The 21,962-nt window shown below is 59.9% G+C and overlaps 1 protein-coding gene across 2 annotated transcripts; it reads right to left on the bottom strand.

The window, feature by feature from the left end:
* Positions 1–10,672: 10,672 nt before the first annotated feature.
* On the bottom strand, positions 10,673–20,264 carry TOMM40L (translocase of outer mitochondrial membrane 40 like). 2 transcript variants are annotated; one of them, XM_038383484.2, is made up of 9 exons: positions 19,248–20,264; positions 18,760–18,827; positions 18,091–18,183; positions 16,358–16,459; positions 14,127–14,232; positions 13,544–13,666; positions 13,121–13,197; positions 12,935–13,037; positions 10,673–11,210 (listed from the first exon to the last, which is right to left on the bottom strand). In XM_038383484.2, the coding sequence occupies exons 1-9, from the start codon at positions 19,351–19,353 to the stop codon at positions 11,071–11,073; spliced, it is 918 nt and encodes a 305-aa protein (XP_038239412.1). In that variant the 5' UTR covers positions 19,354–20,264; the 3' UTR covers positions 10,673–11,070. The 2 variants fall into 2 exon arrangements, with proteins under 2 accessions (XP_038239412.1, XP_038239413.1); XM_038383485.2 differs by lacking the exon at positions 18,091–18,183 and having other exon boundaries at positions 19,248–19,990.
* Between the last annotated feature and the right edge of the window lie 1,698 nt (positions 20,265–21,962).

Raw genomic sequence — 21,962 nt, 5'->3', positions numbered from 1 at the left:
GTCACTGCCCTTCTGGTTTCTGTCCCTGACCCCTGCCCCCCATCACTGCCCCTGCTCCTCCCCTCCCGCCAATCCCAGGGCCCTCCCACTGCCCTCCAGTCACTGACGCCCACCTGGCTCCACTCTGCTGAGCCAAGGCTGCCTTGCTGAGGTGCCCTCTCAGGGCGCGGTGCAGCCGGATGCTAGTCCCAGAGCCAGGCCTGGCCTGCGGGGGCTGCTGTCTGGTCCTGGGCAACGGGAAGGATGCCCGAGACACTGAGCAGAGCCCAGCCCTGCCCATGGGCAGCTCTTGAGCCAGCGTGGGGGATCATAGATGCTACAGGAGGGAGGGCAGCCCAAGTAGTGCCCAGTTGGGCAGGGGTGCACACTGGGCACTGTGGGGCTGAGCAGTGGGGTGGGTTTGTGAGTGTGTGGCGCTCTGCAGCTGGGGGGGCATGGGTGTGTGTGTGGCTAAGGGGGGTTATGCTGTGGTGGGGGGGCTAGCACTGCCCCTGCCATACCCTGCTCCTTCTCAGCCTGGGTGCTGGCTGGCTGCACATGGGGATGGGCTGGCAGCAGCTGCTGGTTTGGCTCTGTCTGCTGCCCTGGGATGTGCCATTCCCCACCCACGTGCATAGCCGGACACTCACCCACCAATCGCCCGTGGGGGCATGTGCCGGGGCCCTGGCCCTGTTGCCCCTGGATTCACTGCCCCCCCCCACACACACATACACAGTGGGCACACAGCCCTGGCTAGAGAGAGCCAATGCCGCTGCCTGCCACTGGGGGCCAGCCGTGCCAGCTGAGTCATGGTGCCCGGTGCAGTCGGAGGGGGATGTGCGGATAAGGCCTTCCCCGGCGTCCAGTGAGGATGCAGGAGGCCGCGCAGATAAGAGCTGGGGCACATGACCAGGCATGACCAACACATGGCCAGGAGCAAGGGTCAGTGAGTGAGTCCACGTGCATAGCAGGTCTGAGGTGTGTCTATGTCAGGGTGTGTGTCTGTGTGTGAGGGTAGGTGGGTGTGCTAGTGGCAAGATGTGTGTGTCTCTGTGTGTGTGTGATAGTGGCAGGGGTGTGTGTGTGGGTGTTAATGGCAGTGTGTGCATCTGTGATAGTGGCAGGGTGTGTGGGTGTGTGTTAGTGGCAGGGTGTGTGTATATTACTGGCAGGCTATGTCTGTGGCGGGAGGGTGTTAGAATCATAGAATATCAGGGTTGGAAGGGACCTCAGGAGGTCATCTAGTCCCACCACATGCTCAAAGCAGGACCAATCCCCAACTAAACCATCCCAGCCTGGGCTTTGTCGAGCCTGACCTTAAAAACCTCTAGGAAGGAGATTTCACCACCTCCCTAGGTAACCCATTCCAGTGCTTCACCACCGGCCTAGTGAAAAAGTTTTTCCAAATATCCAACCTAAACCTCCCCCACTGCAACTTGAGACCATTGCTCCTTGTTCTGTCACCTGCTACCACTGAGAACAGTCTAGATCCATCCTCTTTGAAATGCCCTTTCAGGTAGTTGAAAGCAGTTATCAAATCCCCCCTCATTCTTCTCTTCCGCAGACTAAACAATCCCAGTTCCCTCAGCCTCTCCTCATAAATCATAAAAAGAAAAGGAGTACTTGTGGCACCTTAGAGACTAACAAATTTATTAGAGCATAAGCTTTCGTGAGCTACAGCTCACTGCATCGGATAAATGCATCCGATGAAGTGAGCTGTAGCTCACGAAAGCTTATGCTCTAATAAATTTGTTAGTCTCTAAGGTGCCACAAGTACTCCTTTTCTTTTTGCGAATACAGACTAACACGGCTGCTACTCTGAAACTCATAAATCATGTGTTCCAGTCCCCTAATCATTTTTGTTGCCCTCCACTGGATGTTTTCCAAATCCTTCTTGTAGTGTGGGGCCTGTCACGGAGTCCCCGGGCGATGCTCTGGAACTGCTCCCTATGAAGCCAGGCAGGACTCTGGGGAAGTCTCCTTTCTGGGAGCAGCCTGTCTGCAGGACACACAGCTCACACAACTTCCACCTTTCTGGATCTGACCTCGGAGCACTCAGCATCCTCTGCCCCTCGTGCGCTTCCCACAGCGAGTCCACCCAGGTGGGCTCCTGGGGAAGCCAGAGGGTCCTGCCCCCCAACTCTGCAGTCAGACGTGACTCTCAGCCAGCCAGTAAAACAGAAGGTTTATTAGATGACAGGAACCATTGTCTAAAACAGAGCTTGTAGGTGCAGAGAACAGGACCCCTCAGCTAGGTCCATTTTGGGGGGCAGTGAGCCAGACAACCATGTCTGCACTTCACTCCATGTCCCCAGCCAGCCCCAAATTGAAACTCTCTCCAGCCCCTCCTCCTCTGGGCTTTGTCCCCTTCCCGGGCCAGGAGGGCACCTGATTCCTTTGTTCTCCAGCCCTTTATCTCTCACCTTGCAGGGGGGAAGGGCCAGGCCATCAGTTGCCAGGAAACAGGGTGTCGGCCATTCTCTGTGTCCAGACCCCTGCACACACCTGCCCTCTAGGGCTCTGCAACGATCATACACCCTTATCTCACCACCTAGATACTTAAGAACTGCATAGGGGAAACTGAGGCATCCCCACACTATTCAGAGGAAACATTAAGAACAGTCCTGCTTCATCACAGGGCCCAAAACTGGACACAGTACTCCAGATGAGGCCTCACCAATGTCAAATAGAGGGGAACAATCATGTCGCTTAATCTGCTGGCAATGCCCCTACTTATACATCCCAAAATACCATTGGCCTTCTTGGCAGCAAGGGCACACTGTTGACTCATATCCAGCTTCTCGTCCACTGTAACCCCTAGGTCCTTTCCTGCAGAACTGCTGCCTAGCCACTCAGTCCCTAGTCTGTAGCGGTGCATGGGATTCTTACATCCTAAGTGCAGGACTCTGCACTTGTCCTTGTTGAACCTCATCAGATTTCTTTTGGCCCAATCCTCTAATTTGTCTAGGTTCGTCTGTATCCTGTCCCTACCCTCCAGCGTATCTACCTCTCCTCCCAGTTTAGCGTCATCTGCAAACTTGCTGAGGGTGCAATCCACACCATCCTCCAGATCATTAATGAAGATATTGAACAAAACCGGCCCCAGGACCGACCCTTGGGGCACTCCCCTGGATACCGGCTGCCAACTAGACATGGAGCCATTGATCACTACCCATTGAGCCCGACAATCTAGCCAACTTTCTATCCACCTTATTGTCCATTCATCCAGCCCATACTTTTTAACTTACTGGCAAGAATACTGTGGGAGACCGTATCAAAGACTTTGCTAAAGTCAAGGAATAACATGTCCGCTGCTTTCCCCTCCTCCACAGAGCCAGTTATCTTGTCCTAGAAGGCAATTAGATTAGTCAGGCATGACTTGGCCTTGGGGAATCCATGCTGACTGTTCCTGATCACTTTCCTCTCCTCTAAGTGCTTCAGAATTGATTCCTTGAGGCCTGCTCCATGATTTTTCCAGGGACTGAGGTGATGCTGACTGGCCTGTAGTTCCCAGGATCCTCCTTCTTCCCTTTTTTAAAGATGGGCACTACATTAGCCTTTTTCTAGTCGTCTGGGACTTCCCCCGATCGCCATGAGTTTTCAAAGATAATGGCCAATGGCTCTGCAATCACATCCGCCAACTCCTTTAGCACTCTTGGATGCAGCACATCTGGCCCCATGGACTTGTGCTCGTCCAGCTTTTCTAAATAGTCCTGAACCACTTCTTTCTTCACAGAGGGCTGGTCACCTCCTCCCCATGCTGTGCTGCCCAGTGTAGCAGTCTGGGAGCTGACCTTGTTCGTGAAGACAGAGGCAAAAAAAGCATTGAGTACATTAGCTTTTTCCATATCCTGTGTCACTAGGTTGCCTCCCTCGTTCCATAACGGGCCCACACTTTCCTTGACTTTCTTCTTGTTGCTAACATACCTGAAGAAACCCTTCTTGTTACTCTTAACATCTCTTGCTAGCTGCAACTCCAAGTGTGATTTGGCCTTCTTGATTTCACTCCTGCATGCCCGAGCAATATTTTTATACTCTTCCCTGGTCATTTGTCCAACCTTCCACTTCTTGTAAGCTTCTTTTTTGTGTTTAAGATCAGCAAGGATTTCACTGTTAAGCCAAGCTGGTCGCCTGCCATATTTACTATTCTTTCTGCACATTGGGATGGTTTGTCCCTGTAACCTCAATAAGGAGTCTTTAAAATACAACCAGCTCTCCTGGACTCCTTTCCCCCTCATGTTATTCTCCCAGGGGATCCTGCCCATCAGTTCCCTGAGGGAGTCAAAGTCTGCTTTTCTGAAGTCCAGGGTCCGTATTCTGCTGCTCTCCTTTCTTCCCTGTGTCAGGATCCTGAACTCGACCATCTCATGGTCACTGCCTCCCAGGTTCCCATCCACTTTTGCTTCCCCCCTACTAATTCTTCCCGGTTCGTGAGCAGCAGGTCAAGAAGAGCTCTGCCCCTAGTTGGTTCCTCCAGCCCTTGCACCAAGAAATTTTCCCCTACACTTTCCAAAAACTTCCTGGATTGTCTGTGCACCGCTGTATTGCTCTCCCAGCAGATATCAGAGTGATTGAAGTCTCCCATGAGAACCAGGGCCTGCGATCTAGTAACTTTCGTTCGTTGCTGGAGTGTTAATGGCAGGGTTTGTGTGTGTTACTGGCAGGCTCTGTGTGTGTGTGTCTGTTAATTGCAGGGTGTGTGTGTGTGTGTTACTGGCAGGGTGCATCTGTGGGTGCGTGTTAATTGCAGGGGGTGTGTGTGTGTTACTGGCAGGCGTGTGTGTGTGAGGGTGTGTGTCTGTGCGTGGGTGCTATTGGCAGGCTGTGTCTGTGTGTGTGTGAATGGCAGGGTTTGGGGGGGTGTAACTGGCAGGGTGTGTCTGTGGGTGGGTGTTAATTGCAGTGTGTGTGTGTTTCTGGCAGACTGTGTCTGTGGGTGGGTGTTAATGGCAGGGTTTGCGTGTGTTACTGGCAGGCATGTGTGTGTCTGTGAGTGGGTGTTAATTGTGGGGAGGGTGTTACTGGCAGGCTGTGTTTGTGCGTGTGTGTTAATGGCAGGGTTTGTGCACGGATCAATATCTCTGTGTGTCACTTAGCACTGGGTGCATTTTTTCAGCTGACAAGTTGAGTTGCTGAAAAGTGCCGTGTCAGCTGACTTGAGTCTATCTGGCAATTTGCCATGACTTCACCAGCCAGTTCTGTCTAAAACACTTTGGGGGTGACTTAAGGGCTAGTTGTACACCGGGGTGGAGGTGGCACCTCCCTTACAGCCGGGGGTTAGTGCGCTCGCCTGGGGGAGCCAGGTCCAATCCCCCTGCCTGGTGGGGAGAAGGGCTTTGGGTTTCACCCCTCCCAGGCGAAGGCTCCCAAGCTCACCTCCCCCTGCGGTGCCACTCTGCATAAATCATGAAAGAGTCGCTGGGCCAGGGAGTGCCGGGGGGTGTCATGTGGGCACAGGGAGACTAATTTTGTGTTTGTGTCTATGGGCAGTGTGTGCTGCATGTCTGTGTCGTGTCTGTGCGCAATGCGTGTTGTGTGGTCGAGTTCAGTGTGTGTTGTGCTGTCTCCATGTGCAGTGTTGTGTTCTTTGTGCAGTGCATGCTGTGTGTCCACGTGCACGGCGTGTGGCCCATGCTGCTGTTTGCTGTGCCTGTCCTGGGGGTACCTAGTATGTCACCAATGAGTACTGGCCACGGGGAGCACCAGCCTTCCTGGCAGCTGCCTCCCGACATAGGTGAGTCCCTGCCAGCCCACAGGTGCTGGGACAAGAGGCCTGGCACCTTCTCCCATGGGTTGAAGCCTCATGCGGCCCCTCCCTGCCCCCTGCGCACTGGCTGCTGCCTGGGAAAGAGGCTTCCAGGCTGCGCTGAGCAGCGGGCACTGCCCCCAGCCGCCAGCTGGGTTGGTTTCCATGGTCTCCAGTGTGTGGAGTTGGGCAAGTCCCGGGGGATGCACTGCAGGCATTGGGGAAACATGTTCACCCCTAGCCCCTGCTGACTCGTCGCCAGTCGTGGTGCCAGCCCAGCCGCTGCTTGCTTGTCATCAGTTGTGGCTCCAAACAGCCAACTTCTGGGCTGAGATCAGCTGGGGGCAGAGTCTCTCTCAACCCCACAGAGGCCTATCAGTGAGATCCCAGCCCTAGTGCCTGCTGCACCCAGGTGCCACAGGGAGCCAGGCCCTGCCCTTCAGCTACACGCACACATGGGAGCAGAGCAGAGCTCTGCACCTGCAGGTCACAGGAGCTGCCACGGGGGCAGATGCTGGAGCTTAGTGCTCCTTTGCAGGGCAAGGACCCCGGAGCAAACACTGAAACAGGGATGCCTGGTCTGGGACGCTCCGGGGCGAGAACCGTGCTGCAGCTGCAGGGCACACAAAGTGGTGATGGTGGGGGGGAGTTGACTGGGGCTAAAGATGGAAACAAGGGAGCCAACCCGCTCCCTCCTGCCTGCTGGGGTCTGGTTTCGGGGGAGGGGAGAGGAATGTGGGGGGAGGGGAGGGGTGTTGGTCCCTGGGGCAGGAATTTGGACTTATGAGAGTGCTGCTAAAATGAACAGTGGTGAGAGAGTTAGTGGCGCTGCTCGCATTTGAACGGACATCAGCGTTAATGCCGCTTCGCCACGAATAGGGCAGTTTGCACCGGCCCCAGCGCTCTGCATTCAGGCTCCCAGTGGACCCAGGCAGCCACCTCTGCAGCCATTAGCCTCATGGCACCTTTCCAAATTGGGGGTGAGGGGCAGCTTCTGGGGTGAGGGGTAGATTCTAGGGGTGGGGGCAGTTTCTGGGGTGAGGGGTGGGTTCTGGGAGGAGCAGATTCTGGGGTGAGAGGTGGATTCTGGGGAGGGAGAGCAGCTTCTGGGGCTCGGGGTGGATTCTGGGGCAGGAGGGGGAGCAGCTTCTGGGGCGAGGGGTGGATTCCAGGCAGGGGAGCCGCTTCTGGGGTGAGAGGTAGATTCCAGGGGGGGTGCAGCTTCTAGGGTGAGGAGTGGATTCTGGGGGGAGCAGATTCTGGGGTGAGGGGTGGATTCCAGGGGAAGGGGGAGCAGCTTCTGGGGCGAGGCTGGATTCTGTGGGAGGGGGGAGCAGATTCTGGGGCGATGGGTGGTTTCTGTAGCTGCACAGCGCCTGGCATCTTGGCAATGCCTCTACGGCGGAGCCAGGGGGATGCAAAGCGACACCAGGAATAATTCCTACAGGAGAAGAACATCAAATTCATTGAAATGTGTGGGAGCCGCTGGGAGCTGAGGGGAGACCTGCCCTCTTGGCCCACGGGGAACCTCATAGACAAGAACAACCCTGCAGCTGCCCGGGCAGAGTCTATACCCATCTCATCGCCCCACCGCTGGCCAGGGCCCTGCAGCTTCCCTCGCCAGCACCGCCAGACACTGTGATGCCACCACAAGGCCCCAGGTATGCCCTCCCACCCATGCATGCCACTTGGCCACTGTCCCACCCAGCTGGTGAGGTGTCCAAAGAGCCCAGCTCTGCCAGTACCCAGGGCCCTCAGGGAAGGGGGCGCTGAGTCGCACACCAAGAGCTAGATCCTCAGAGGGATTTATGCCCCAAACCCCGCTCAGCTGCCACCTAACCCTGGTGGTGCTGCTGGGACATAAGCCAGCAACACACAGCACCTCACTGCTGCTGAAGCCCTGGCAGGATTCACATGCTAGGTGCTCCCCTGCCGAGCCCCCAGCAGTGCACAATCAGGCAGGGTCATTGGCGCAGGGCCTACACCCACATCCCGGGTGAGTGCCTCGTGCTGTCCCAGCCCCCAGAGTTAATTATTGATACACTGTGGAACAGCTCCAAAGAGCTGGCGAGAGCCCTGGCCCAGGATCCACTGCAGCCTGATGGTTCGGGTACTTGCTGGGGAGTGGGGGAGACCTGCTTTCACCTCCCTGCTCTGAATCAGGTCGAGGGAGAATTTGCCCTTATTAGCAAAGGCCTCAGCCCTCAAAGGAAACCGTCCGCCACGTGCCCTGCCTACCACATGCTAATTGAACGAGCGTGAGTCCAGAACTGCAGCTTACAGTCAGCATCCAGCTTCCCTGGGGCAGGGCCCAGAGCTGCAATTGTGGGTAGGGCACCCTTGAGGCAGGTGAGCGCTGGGGCTGGCTGGCTGCAGTAGCCTGGGGGCAGTCATGTGCCCTTCCTCTCCGCATTGCAGCCATCCTGAAAGCAGAGGGGAAGAGGCCAGGAGAAGATGCATGGAGCTTGGCCCCTCCCCTCTGCTTTGGGGGTGGGGGCACAGGGTGCTGCTCTGGGGCAGAAACCAGCTGGTCCATCAGCACCTGGAGCAGCTCTGCTCAGCCAGGGCCAAACAGCAGGAGCCTCCCCGAGCTGCCCGTGCTGTACTGGGGCTCACACATCCGAGTCTTGCCCCCAGCTCTGCTGCTGAGTTGTAACCCACAGGCAGCACCTGCACCTCCCTCCACAGGCTGCTGCACGTAGGGGATAATAACCTACTTATGCTGCCAGTGACTGCTTTAGGGGCAGGGGGCCAGGCCTTGGGTCTGCAGCTCCTGAAAGCCATGCAGGAAAATGCATTACGTGACCTTATTATTAAAGATGCAGCATGGGGGAACCTTTGTGTGAGCCTGGTGCAGGGGGAGACCTCACTGCATCAGCCCCCCCACTCCCCGGCCAGCACTTCCACTGCTACATTCCAGCCCCAGCCAGGTCAGTGCTGATAGGGCCTGATGATGCACTGCAGATGCACTTTCCCTTCCAGCCCCCCAGTGCAAATCCAGCGCAGCAGGGATCAGAGCTGCTTCTCTCCCATGGCTGGCCGGTGGCCACAGTATGTGATAAGTTTGGTGGGTCTCAGAGCCACACCATGCAACATCCCCCCACCCCACCCCAGGCAGGAAGGCTGCACCCTCCTTGCCCAGAAGCCTGGCAGCAGTTTGGGGACTAGCTGCAGATGCAAGGGTTAGGCCAGAGGTGTAGGATTTGTGAGGCCATAAGCCATTAGGTGTTGCACCTGGGGAAACCTCCTCCTGCCCCAGGGACAACTGGTTCCTTACAGAGGGTGGCTCACAGGGCCTCTCCAACCCAGGTCCTGTGAGATCAGCCAATGAACCAGGCGCTCCACCCCACAGGCAGTGCTCCCAGCTTGGGAGGCAGGGAGCAAACCTACAGTACGGGGAGGATGGAGGAGCTATTGGAGACTTGTGCCCTTCTTTAATTTAGAAAGTGGCTGAGTTTAAGACTTAAAACATATCAAATAGGTGATGTCTGCTCTCTGCAGGTAAGGAGTGTGGTCTATGGCTTGCACCCTAAAGCATATGTGATTGTTTTTCCTTCACAGGAGTGTAGATTTTGGATGGATCTGGCAATATTTAAGTGGAACAGAACATTAAAAATAGTCTTAATTCCCCCCACACAGTCACACACCAGCTTGTGCAGAGAAAGCCATGACATGACAAACAAGAATGTTTTTATGGCTGTAAAAATCTAACTTTAGAAACTGATCCCAAGTTGGTGAAAAAGAGCACTTTGTTTGGAGATGAAGGGCACCAGTTGTAGGGTAACCACATTAAAGTATCATGCCAACCTATGCCTAACCTCTGCTATTAGTGTCCTCCAAGAGGTCACACGCTTTGTTGGTTTTCACTGGTCAGGGGAGTGTGAGAATCCGAGTGTCTGGCTCCAGTGCACCTATTATCCTGGCTCCGTGGGCTGGGCTGTGCTGAGGGGTGGGGGTGGAGCACCCCCAGCCAGATGAGGCTGGAAGAAACAGAAATCGAATGAAGAGTGGGAGAGAGGATTACACAGCTCTTCCTGCCCATGCGGGGGGGGCGCTCTCATGGTCAGCATGGGTATGTGTGGGCAGAGGGGACGTTCTAGGCTCAAGAAGGAGTTAATGTGAACTGTGGGGGAGCTCATGCACCATGCCCAGCCTCCCCGGCACCCCAAGCACATTGTCCCCACTCATGTCCCTCCCCCCAGGCATTGCCATCCTCCCCCCCAGCCTGCCTGGCCTTGCCAGCTCTCTGGGAAATCACCACGCTTCTTTAGGCTCTTGCCCTTCCATGGATGGAGGCACATCCCTGTGCAAGGGGGCCGAGGGCCTTGCTGGGAGAAAAGCCCCTTCTCCTGTGCGGGTCCCTCTGCCACAGCCCAGTGAGCAGGGTGGTGCAGCAGCCACCCTCGGAGGGTGGGGGCGGGCAAAGGCCCCTGCCTGCCCAGCCAGCCAAGGAGCACTGTGCAGCCCCAGCCCAGAGGTGCCTTGCATGGGCTGGAGCCTATGTGGCGTAGTGCTGCTGCCCTCTAGGGGTGGGCTCAGAGCAGCCATCTGTGTGTCCAAGGTCCCATACTGCCCACAGCTTAGGGGGACTCCCCCTTACTTTTAAAGGTGTTTCGCGCAACAACGCCCTGAGCAATGGGGCAGACCCAGGCATGGAGAGGGTCCCCCCATCTGTATTTTCCCCACTGAACCTCTCCCAACCTGCAGCAATGGTTCCTACAGGAGCAGAGAGCTCCCAGCCCAGGCCTGGCTCTAAACAGCCCTACAGAGCTACCTTGAGGAGCGAGATCCCAGGGAGCATCCAGCCCAGCCAAGCCCCAGCAGAAGCCAGGGGACAGAGTCGGGTCAGCAGGATGGACCAAGTCTTGTCCTCTGGCCCAGGGAGCAGCCAGGGTGGGGTGGGGGGTGTCCAAATCCTACCCCAAAGCCACTGACTCCAGCCGCCCCTCAGCTCAAACACTTTAATCGGGTTCCAAGTCATTGTACACGGAGTGAGAACATCACACAAAGCGGCGGCCCCCCGAACCGCCTCACAGCACAGGGTCCCCCACCCAGGGCACCAGGTATCCGATGCCCTCTCGACAAGAGCAGCCACTCAGGGCAGGACCAGCTGCAGGCCGGCCCCAGCAGGGTGCTGGCTCCATGGCACAAAGGCTCCCTGAGACAGGAAGGCGGTGGGCAGGCCCCCGCCCCCCCCCAGGCTCTGGCGAGCGGCCCCGTCCCACCACATGGCCAGGATCCTGCTCCCGTCAGAGCAAACCAGTCAGAATCCACTTGGCGCCAGGCTCTGCCCTGCCCCCACTGGCTGGGCCAAGAGCAGGGAGCCTCGCGAGGGCACTGCCCCCTCAGCCCACGATGACGCTGAAGCCGCAATGGAAGCGGTTCTTCCAGTGGTTGAGGAAGGCGCCCAGGGCCAGGGTGACGGGCAGAGGTGGCAGCTTCTTCTCCAGGACGCCTCCCACGCACCAGTTACTGTCCAGGAGGCCTGCAGGGGAAGGGACAGGAGCCAGTGGACAGCTGGGCACATCCCCACCCCCAGCAGCTGAGAGATTATGCCCCAGAGCCCAGCCCCCACAGCTCAGACCCCCCCATTCCCAGCTGGAGAAACCTCGGTTGGGTCCCAGACTCCAGGTCATCCTGCTCTGCCCCAGAGCCCAGCACAGGGCTGCTCCTGGCCCCGGTCCCTGGGGCTCCGGCCGGTTGCAATGGGATCCTAGCCCCCAACACTCACAGCATGTCCCCCCGGGCAGTGGAGCCTGCTGGGAGCCCCAACAGCGCAGCGGGCGCCTTGGGGCCATGAGCAGACCCCCAGCACGCCATCTGCCTGAGCCTGGGGAACCAGATCGCCAGCTCCTCCTCCCTGGCCCCAACTCCTCTGGGGCTGTTGCTGAATCAGGGGAGCGAAGGGCCAGGAGCCCCAGGCCAGAGGAGCTGCCAATGGATCAGGAGCCACCAGCCAGAGTGGGAGGGGGGGAGCAGCCAAGCAGCCCTGAGCGCACTCAGGGGGGACACAGACAGGGGCGAGGCTGAGCATCGATCAACTGCTGCCCCCTGGCAGCCCCACAGGATAAGTCACAGGGCACGCTGGCTGCTGTCTCCACCTCTAGTGCTCCCAGCACTCAATGCGGTTGGGGGTTGGCCCCACACAGCCAGGCTGGTGCCCCGCTCTGCAGAACAAGCAGCAGAGACAGGCCCTGTTCCTGAGGCAGGGCCTTTCCCCTCTAGGGGGCGCCAGCTCCAATCCAGCCCAAGGGCGAATGGATTGACATGGGGGATATGGGGCCTTTCTCCGCTAGGGGGTGCCAGCTCTGATCCAGCCCCAGGGAAAGGGAACCGACTGGCTTGGGGGAAATGGGTCACAGGGCTTTTCCCCTCTACGGGGCACTGGCTCTGATCTGGCCAAAGAGCGAAGGAACTGACCTGGGGGATGTGGGGCCTTTCCCCTCCAGGGGGCGACAGTTATGGTCCAGCCCCGAAGTAGGGGGCGCTTACTGGCTCAGGGGGAGATGGGATATGGGGCTTTTCCCTTCTAGGAGATGCTGGCTCTGGTCCAGTTCCGGGGTGGGGGGACTGGCTGGCTCAATGAGGAAATGGGAGATTTCACAAACCCTGGGCAGAGGCTTCTAGCCCTTTTCACTATTACAGCCTTACACACAATGAACAGGCAGGTGGTTCGCCACTGCCCCCTACTGGATGGGATGCGAACAGCTCTGCTGTGTGCAATAGGCTCTATACTGCTCAGAACATGGAGATTCCTTTGTAGCTCAGGGACTCTAGGCCTGCATTGTGGTAGCCGGGGCGTCCTGCTTCCATGCTCGCTGCTGCGAAGCCCCAAGATGGTGCTGGGAGCTGGACAGGGCAGCTGGGACGTTCCCGCATGGCACAGAGGAGCGAGGGGAGAGCGGGTACGGGACAGGCTCCAGGCCCGGGACAGCCCTCAGCAAGTGGGCAGAGGGGATCAGAGGCCAAAAGCCCTGAGTGGAGTTGGGAAGACTCCAGCTGTGAACACCCTCAGCCCAAGTCCCAGTAGGCTCCCGCCAGGACCATGCAGCCATGTTGGAGGAGGAGTGATTTTGCACCTTCTGGCACTGTGAGGGCAGGGCGTTTGTGGGTCCAATGGCCCTGGAGAAGCCCTGCCCCCTGGGAGACGCTGGCACAGCCCTGGCCAGCCCCCTGCCTGAGTGGGGGCTGGCCCGGCTCCACACTCACCTCGGAAGACCATGTTGGCCTGGGACAGGTTGAGCTGGTAGCCAAAGGCGAAGGTCGTGTCCTGTAGCCGGGTATTGGCCTCCAACTCCACCCCGACCTGCACCTGCAGGGGAGAAAGCGCAAGGTGAGAGGTGCCCCACGGCTGCCCTGGAGGATGGGGGCAGTCCCCAGGGGGACTGGGCTCACCTGCTCATTGGCTCTGTGGTAGTAGCTGGCATGGGCCCCGCCATAACCAATGTTCAGCGTCGCCACCCACTTGAGAGCTGCAGAGATACAGAGGGAGTGAAGCTGGCAAGGGGCTGGGAATGGCCTTTAACTCACTCAGAAGTGTGCTGGGGCAGAAGCCTGGCCAGGAGGGCACAGCTCGGGTAGGCGCTGTACAGGCTTCACCTGCGATGCCCCTCTGTGCTGACCAACAGCCCCTGCTATCCCAGCCAATGCTCCCAAGTCCCACCCCTGCCCCCCATGCCCTGGGTCTCTAAGCCGGGGTACTAGCTGTGCCATCCCATGACATTTCTGTGCTCCAGGGCTGGGGCAGCTTCCCCACCTTTCCCCAAGGCCAGCTCTGGCGCAGGCAGGGCTGGAGCAGTGACGAAGCCAGGCTCATACCTGTGTACTTCCCTGCCAAGGTGACGATGGCGCCCTCCTCGCCCGGGCGCCGGTGATACACCATCTCCCCACCCAGCACCAGCCGCGAGGTCACGCTCTGCAGGAAGTGCGCCACCACAATGACTGCAGGGAGGGAGAAACCGTTAGCACCGGACCTCGCAACCGCCACCCCATCGCTATGACGGCAGGGGTCCGGCCTCATGTGGTGCCTTCCAGTGCCACCTCCCGGGGCTAGCCAATGGGAAATTGAGTCACTGAACAAGGAGGGGCCTGCCCAAGGTCACAGCGACTCGGTGCCAGAACCCAGGAGTCCTGACTCCCAGCCCTGCACACTAGCCCATGCTCCCGACCCCATCTGACATGGCGGAGTTCGTCAGCCCCACAGCACAGAGCCAGCTGCCCCACTGCTAGCCTCAGAGCAGCATGCCCATGAGGCTTGGCGCCAGGCTGTCCACACCCAGTAGGGGTGGCGGGGGCTGCTCCATGCTGAGCCCTGGGCTGTGGGGGGTGGAAGGAGACAGTGGCAGGAGAGTTTAGGACAGGAAGTGAGGCAGGACAACGGGGCTCACAGGGTGGGGCTCACCTGATTGGCTGAGCACGTCGGGGTTGCCCAGCGTCAGCGTGGCCGTGTAGTCATCACCACGGAGCTCCCCGTCGAACTGCCACGTCATGAACCGGGCCTGCTGCGTCTGCAGGGAGCAGCGGGGGCTTAGCCGGGGGCACAGCACCCCCTTCCCCACACCCCACCCCAGACTCCTCAGGCCCTTCCCCACATTCCCCTGCCCCATGCCTCCCCCCATCCCCATCCCCATCACAACCTCACACTCTGCCCTTTCCCACACCTCACCCATTAGCCCCATTTCATCCCAACCCCATACCTCGCCCCACAGCCCTACCACAAACCCTGCCCCAACTCTTGCCCAATGGCCCTCCCATCACATCCCCATGCCCCACGGTCCCACCTGATCACAGCCCCATGACCCAGTCCTGCCCCACACCTTACCCCATGTCCTCATGCCATCACGAGGGCTCACTGGGGAGCAGCCAGTAAATCTCACCTCTATCTACTCTCCTTCCCTCAGCAGCTGGGGCCATGACCTGACTGTGTCCTCCCCTCAAGCCCCTTGGAGGGCCCTTGCTAGGGCTCCAGGTACAGCTTGGCATCGGGGAAAGCAGAGCCAGGCCCTGGCAGAGAAGAGCAAACCCAAAGCAGGTCCCCACCCAACCCAGGGCAGCTTCCCCCGCCTCACTATGATCATGGGGGACATTCCTGCTCCACCCAGCCTTCCCTGCCCCCACCCCTCAGCCCTGGGGTTCTCTGTCCCCAACCGGTGCTCCACCCAGATTTCCCCCCAACTATTCCTGCATTTTACAGCCTCCCCAGGAAATTCCAATGAGCAGGGATTAAGCCGCGCATGATTGGTGCATACTGGGACAGATCCAGCACCCAGGGGGTGCGTTGGGTAAACTCTGCTCAAGGGGGTGGGGAAGCTGGGCACCAGAGAGGATTTCATCCCTTCCCAAGCACAGTGCCCCCACGACATGTGCGGGGTCTGGCTACAACCACAGCTGGAACCACACAACCTGCAGCACCACATAGGGGCTGCAAGGGGCCCAGCAGGCACTGGGAGAGAACACTTGGCCCCTCCCCTGCAGACTGCCGGGGGGGGGCGGCGCAGGCACTAAGGGAGCAGTCCCCATACGCCCCCCAGGGGACAGGGGCTGGGCCGTGTCCCTGTCCCCACTGCACAGAGGGGGAAACTGAGGCACAGCAACTGCCAGGCAGTATTAGAACAGGCAAGGGGAACCCGAAGTCCTGGTTCCCACTCCTGTTCTAGCCACTAGTCCATGCTGCCCTCATTGCTCCAGCGCTTCTGCATGGAGCTGAGAAACTGGAGCCCCTCCCCCAGCCTCAGCCCTCTCCTTTCCAGCCCAAGGCAGCGCAGGGACTGGCTGGGCTCCAGCCCCCCCATGGCTCTAGGGGGTCAGCGTGGCCAGATTAGCGGCTGGGACAGTGCAGCAACCACCAAGGTCCTAGCGCTCAACTTGCAGTCAGCACTTCGAACACCCCACATACGACCAGCCTCTCCCACTCTGCACCATGCCCTGCTCCCCCCACTCCACACACGCGCCCAGCCCCCTCCTCCCCCCACATGCGCCCAGCCCCCCTCCTCCCCTCACCTCCATACACACACCAAGCCCCCCTTCTCCCCACACACGTGCCCAACCCCCCTCCTCCCCCCCACCTCCACACACATGCCAAGCCCCCCTTCTCCCCACACACGTGCCCAACCCCCCTCCTCCCCCCACCTCCACACACACGCCCAGCCTCCCTCCTCTCCACTCCCGGCTCCTCCCACCTCCATACACATGCCAAGCCCCCCTCCTCCCCACACATGCCCAGCCCCCACCACCTTCACAACCCCCCAGCTGCCCCACCTCCATGCACTTGCCCAGCCCCCTCCTCCCCACATCCTGCTCCCCCCACCTCCACAACCCCCCCCCCCACACACACACACACACACCCAGCCATCCTCCTCCCCACACCCGGCTTCCTCCACCTACACAACCCCCCAGCTCCACCTTCACACACATGCCCAGCCCCCAATGCCACACCCTCTCTCCCACACCATGCCCCCCACACCTCCAATACACCCTGGCCCCCTAATGCCACACCTCCCCAACACACAGAGTCCCCCACTCCACTACTCCTCATCCTGCCTCCCCATGCCACACCCACATGCCATTCCCTTTACATGCCCTGCCCCACACCTATCTGCACCACTCCCCTGCAGGCCCAGGGCGGGGCCTCACCTGGAAGACAGCCTTGGTGCGGATCCGCTCCGCCACCAGGTGCAGCACCTGAGCATTGAGGCTCCCACCACTGTCGATGTCCCCGACGAGCATGGGGAAGGTCTGCAGGGAGAAGAGGCATGGCGCTGGGATGGGACTATGCCGGGAGGTGCTGGGTCCCCTCGGGGGAGCCCCACACCAGCTGCATGCACCTCAGGGATGGTGCAGTCAGCAGCCCCGGCGGCCCCTAGGCTGCTGCAGGGGAGCCACCTGCCTAGGGCGCCTTCCCTCCTGCCCAGCTGCCGTGTTCCCACTCTGCTTGGGGGCAGCAGGTCTGCCAGGCTCCTCAGCCTGGCTCCTGGGAGCACTAGCTGCGCTGGGGTCCTCTGAATCCCTCCCCACCCAGCTGGAGCTCCGCCCCCATCCCATGCTCACACACGCCTCCCTCGCACAGGGGCTCCAGACCGAGCACAGGCTGGGCTCTCCTGCTCCCCCTGGTGGCACCTTCCAAGCTAAGCACTTCCAAAAGTTTGGAAGGAGAGAGCGGACTGGGGGCTAAGCCCCGATTCTTCAGCCTGACCCCCATTCCCACCCCTAGGATCGACACACAAACACACACAGCCCAGGCCCAGCCTCCAAGCCAGAGCCCTGGCCCAAACACATAGCCATGCCAATCCCGTCAGGGTGGCTGCCGTGCCAGTGGGCTGCTGCCAGCCCTCAATGTTCAAATATCCAGAGTCAGGCTCCAAAGCACCCTGTGATGGCTTCAGAACAAGGGGAGAACTGGCTCCTTTCCCTCACCTGACGGTGCTGGGGCCTTCGGGGCGCACTCAGGTCCAGGTTCTCTCCCTGGGAGGGGGGGCGGGAAGCCCATTCAGCACTGGGCCCTAGAGGCAGCTTGGCTGGGGGGCCCTGCAGCTTCCAGCCCTCCTCCACCACACTGCAGCATGACCACAAGGAGTTCACCCACCACACAAGGAGGGGCACTCAGAGCCAGCTTGTGGCCCCAGACCCTCTCTGAAGGGGATGGGGGAGAGCGCTGCTGCTGCCATGGGTCATAAGTCCCTCAGGTGTCTGGTTTGCCCAGCACTCCCTGTAAGAACCTGGCAAGATGATGCCAGCTGGATGCCCACATGAGTAGGATCCAGGGATTCTAACCCAGATGAGGAGTGAGCGGCAGGGCTGGCTCCCAGTGGCAGGTCACACATCCATCCAACAGGCAGAGGGAATCTCCCACTGGGGCTCAGTCACTCACCTGCCAGGGAACATAGCTTGTGTGGGGATCCCATACATCCCTCAGCAGGGGATCCCACCCACTGCTGGGGCAGAAACACCAGGGTCCCAACCCTGACCCAGCTCCCTGTGAAGAGGCTCAGGCCTTGACCAACACTAGCATCTCTTCCAGATTTGCTCCTCCCTAGCACTAGAGCGAGCCACCATCATTCATGGACATGCTTCATACACCCTCTGCCTGCTCACTCGGGGAGCTCCGGGTCAAACCCTGCTGCAGAGATGGGGGAAGGGATCCAAGTCAGTCACAGAGGGAGGGATAGAACCCAGGAGTCCTGGTCACAGCCCCCTGCTTTCATGGGTAGCTTTTCTAGCATGCTCAGTTGCCACCAAGTACACTGAAGGATCCCCCGGCCCCCACTGAGAACAAGGAGTGCTGAGATCTGGGCATCTAAGACCCCACTCCATGCTGGCCTGGCTCCCAGCCCCTGCTCCAGCCCCCTGCACTTTGGGTCCCAGCTCACCTCGGTGGGACTGAGCTGCTGGTCCCCTGCGTAGGTGGTGTTGAAGTGGTAGCTGGACTGGCCGACTGTGCTCATGTGAATGGTGTGGGTGACCTGGGGAGGACACAAGGGGGTCAGGCTGTGCTGAGATAGGATGCTGTGTGCAACCCTCAAGGGCTTCAGCTCCCTCCAGCCCAGCCAGCTTGGACAGTGCCACCTGATCACTGCCCCCCACAGCCCAGCTGCGGCTCCCCTTCTCCAGAGAGTACAGCGCCCCCCCCGTTGGCAACCAGTGTGAACCTGCCTGGTTGCACTGCACACTGGGATGTGTAGTCTCCATAGGCTGCAGAGCAAACATTAGGGTGTGCGTGTCCTTACAAAAGTGGGGTGGGGGAGGTGACAAAACTCCCGCTCATTGCGCCAACCCCCTGCCCAGATCTTCACCTCGACACCCAAGCCAATCCAGCCACCTGTCGGTGGGTACTTAGTTGGTGGGTTTGAGCCCAGCTCCGAGAGGGAACATGCCCACATCCCCCATCTCCTTCCCCCCAGGCTTTCCTGGCTGCAGAGAGGCCAAGGCATGCACTGGAAGGGGCCCTCCAGCTCCACAGGGGGAAGCAGATGCTAAGCTAAGGCCTGGAGGGTCCCAGGGAGGAGGGAAAGCAGTTGGAGGCACGAGCTGCAACTGACCTGGAAGTGGCTGCTCAGGGCCTTGTTGATGATCAGCTTCACCCCTTCCATCTGCTGGGGGAAGACTTCTGTAAGGAGATGGATCAGAGAGGGGCTTAGACACACAACGCAAGGACCAGCTGGGGCCGAGCTCAACAAGGACAACTAGTAGGAGGAAAGGCAACTTGGGTCTTCACCCCCATCCTCCCTCAACCCTTACTAGTCCAGGACTCAGACCTCAACTGCCCCATCCATCTAACACGAGTTAACTCCCTCCCGTCTGCACACGGTCACTTGTAGCGCTGCCAATCGCAGAACACGATCCCGGAAACACAGGAGAGCCGAGTGCTACAGCACTCTTGCTATGGGACACGGGAACAGCTGGGAGCTCCCCCACAGCCAGCGCCCCTGCCCCGGTCCCTGCAACACCCCGTGCTGGCAGTGGCTGGCAGAAGCGCACTCTCCAATCCCCTCAGCATGCCTCTGTCCCAGGGGTGGCCAAGACTCACCTTTGCATTTCCGGTGGAGCTCATCGAAGCTACCCGGGTTGGTAAGCGGCTCCTCCCGGCGCAGAGGTCTGTGCAAGTCGAGCACTGGTCCCAGCACGTTCCCCATCACCCCTCAGGCCGCGCCACCTGGCCCTGGGACACAGGAGCGTAACCGCCCTCCAACCCACCCTCAAATCCCTGCCTCCAGTCTGAGGCGGGAAGGCCTGGAGAGTTTGGGATCAGCAGGCGCCACGGGTTCCCCAGTCAGAGCACACCCAGCTGCCCCCAGCCCCTGGGACCCTATGCACATGACACCCAGCGGGGTCTGACACGTCCTCGAGCTGGGCTGAGATCGTGTCCCCACTCCCCAGCCCTTGGGCCAGCACAGCTCAGAGCCCGGGACGGGGGGTGGCTGCCCACAGGAGCTGAGGCGCACAGGATGCCCTGAGATGGAGAGAGGGGGGTAACTGCCCACAAGACAAGGGGGAAGAGAGAACGGGGGGGGTAGTTGTTGGGGGGGAAGCCCTAGGTGGAGGATGGAGAGCTTGTCGGCAGGGGGGTTGCAGGGGAGGGGATGTAGGCGTTTGGGGTTGGGGGGCTGGTGTAGAAAGATCTCCCCTGGCAGGGGTTGGGGGACTCGCTGGGGTTTGGAGGGTCCCCGGGCAGGGGTTGAGGGGCTGGATGCTGGGGGCTCCCCGGGCAGGGGTTGGGGGACGCGCTGGAGTTTGGGGGCTCCCCGGGCAGGGGTTGGGGGGCTGGATGCTGGGGGCTCCCCGGGCAGGGGTTGGGGGACGCGCTGGAGTTTGGGGGCTCCCCGGGCAGGGGTTGGGGGGCTGGATGCTGGGGGCTCCCCGGGCAGGGGTTGGGGGACGCGCTGGAGTTTGGGGGCTCCCCGGGCAGGGGTTGGGGGGCTGGATGCTGGGGGCTCCCCGGGCAGGGGTTGGGGGACGCGCTGGAGTTTGGGGGCTCCCCGGGCAGGGGTTGGGGGACTGGATGCTGGGGGCTCCCCGGGCAGGGTTTGGGGGACTCGCTGGGCTGGGGGGCTGGATGCTGGGGGGCCCGCCCCGCACGGTGCCTCTAGGTGCTGCCGCCCCCTGCTGCCCCGCGCCCGGCGCTCACGCGGCCCGGCCCCCGGGCTCGGCTCCGCTCCCCCTGAGCTCGCTGGGCGCCGCCATCTTGCGCCCGGGCACCGCCCGCGTAGGAAGTGGCTTCACGGGAGCGGCCGCCGCCCCGGACGCCATGTTGGAAGCGGGCACCCCGCCCCCCAGGGGCCGTCGGGCCGCGCGGGTCAGTGGGGCGGGGCCCTGGGGGGCATAAGGAGAGCGGAGCAGCTGCTGCCTGAGGCCGCGGGTGCTTTGCAGGGGCACTCCTTTGTACCGCTTGTTCTCGTTAATTATCCCTTGTGTTGCCAAGCGTCCCTCACCCTGGTATCCAGGCCTTGGGGTTTGTCCCCCTCTGACCCGTTGCCGTGCTTCAGCCGGCCCAGACTGGCCACGGAGGGACCAGCTACCAGAGCCGGGCTTGGGTGTCAGGGGTACTTGTGGCTCCTGTGACCCTGGACAGCTCCCATTGCAGCTCTCTGCCTCGGTTTCCCCATCTGCGCAATGGGGCAGTGATACCGACCCCCAACCCCTGGCTGTTGGGGGGCCGAGGTCACTAGTGTCTGTGAAGCGCCTGATGGTCATTAGCGCTCCCCCACTGTTTTTGGTTTGGGGGGAGGGGCCCCTGGAGGCCTGCACAAGCCCCAGCCCAGGCAGCCTCCCCTCCCCCCCCCCCCCCGCACTTTCTTTAGGACAGTCCCTCTTCCCAGCCATTGGCACCCTTGCTATGCGCTCTTAGCCCCACCCCCAGGTGGCTGCATTTTCAGAGGGGCAGAGTGATCCTTCTCTGTCTTGTTTGATGACTGTGCCTGGCAGGGGCGGCAGAGTTTCCACGGTGGCGGCAATTCGGCGGCAGCTTCTCTCTCTCTTGCCGCGATAGTTTTTTTCACTGCTTGGGGTGGCAAAAAGGTAGAGCCTGCAAGAGGGCGGAGGTTCATCAATGTGTATTAAAGCCGAATGTCCAGTCGGAGCAGGGCCTATGACAGGACTATGGTTGTGCGTCACTCCGGATTCCTAAAAAGAAAAAGGAGGACTTGTGGCACCTTAGAGACTAACAAATTTATTAGAGCATAAGCTTTCGTGAGCTACAGCTCACTTCATCGGATGCATTTCCGATGTGAGGTGAAGTGAGCTGTAGCTCACGAAAGCTTATGCTCTAATAAATTTGTTAGTCTCTAAGGTGCCACAAGTCCTCCTTTTCTTTTTGCGAATACAGACTAACACGGCTGCTACTCTGAAACCTGTGATTACTCCGGATTCCTGACTTCTTCTCCCCACCAGAGCTGGGGTCTGGGAGCCACGCTGAGCTCTGTCCACCTCCCACCCCATTGACAGGCTGCAGGACCCATGGGGATGGGCTTGTAGACTCATAGCTCAGAAGGGACCATCATGATCATCTAATCGGATCTGCACATTACGGGACACAGAACCTCCCCCACCCACTCCTGTAATAGATCCCTAACCTCTGGCTGAGTTACTGACGTCCTCAAGTCATGAGTTAAAGACTTCCAAGTTACAGAGAATCCATGGCCATGGGGCTTCCCAGCAACGGCTCTGAGCAGCTGCAGTTTCCTGCCCCTGGGCTGGGTTTGGGGGTGTTTCCAAGCTGGGGGGCTGGAACTGGCTGGAGCACAGC

Source organism: Dermochelys coriacea, chromosome 24 (genome assembly GCF_009764565.3).
Source record: "Dermochelys coriacea isolate rDerCor1 chromosome 24, rDerCor1.pri.v4, whole genome shotgun sequence".
Lineage (NCBI taxonomy): Eukaryota > Metazoa > Chordata > Testudines > Dermochelyidae > Dermochelys > Dermochelys coriacea.
Note: the sequence above shows the minus strand (reverse complement) of the source record. Positions and strands in the feature narration are given on the sequence as shown.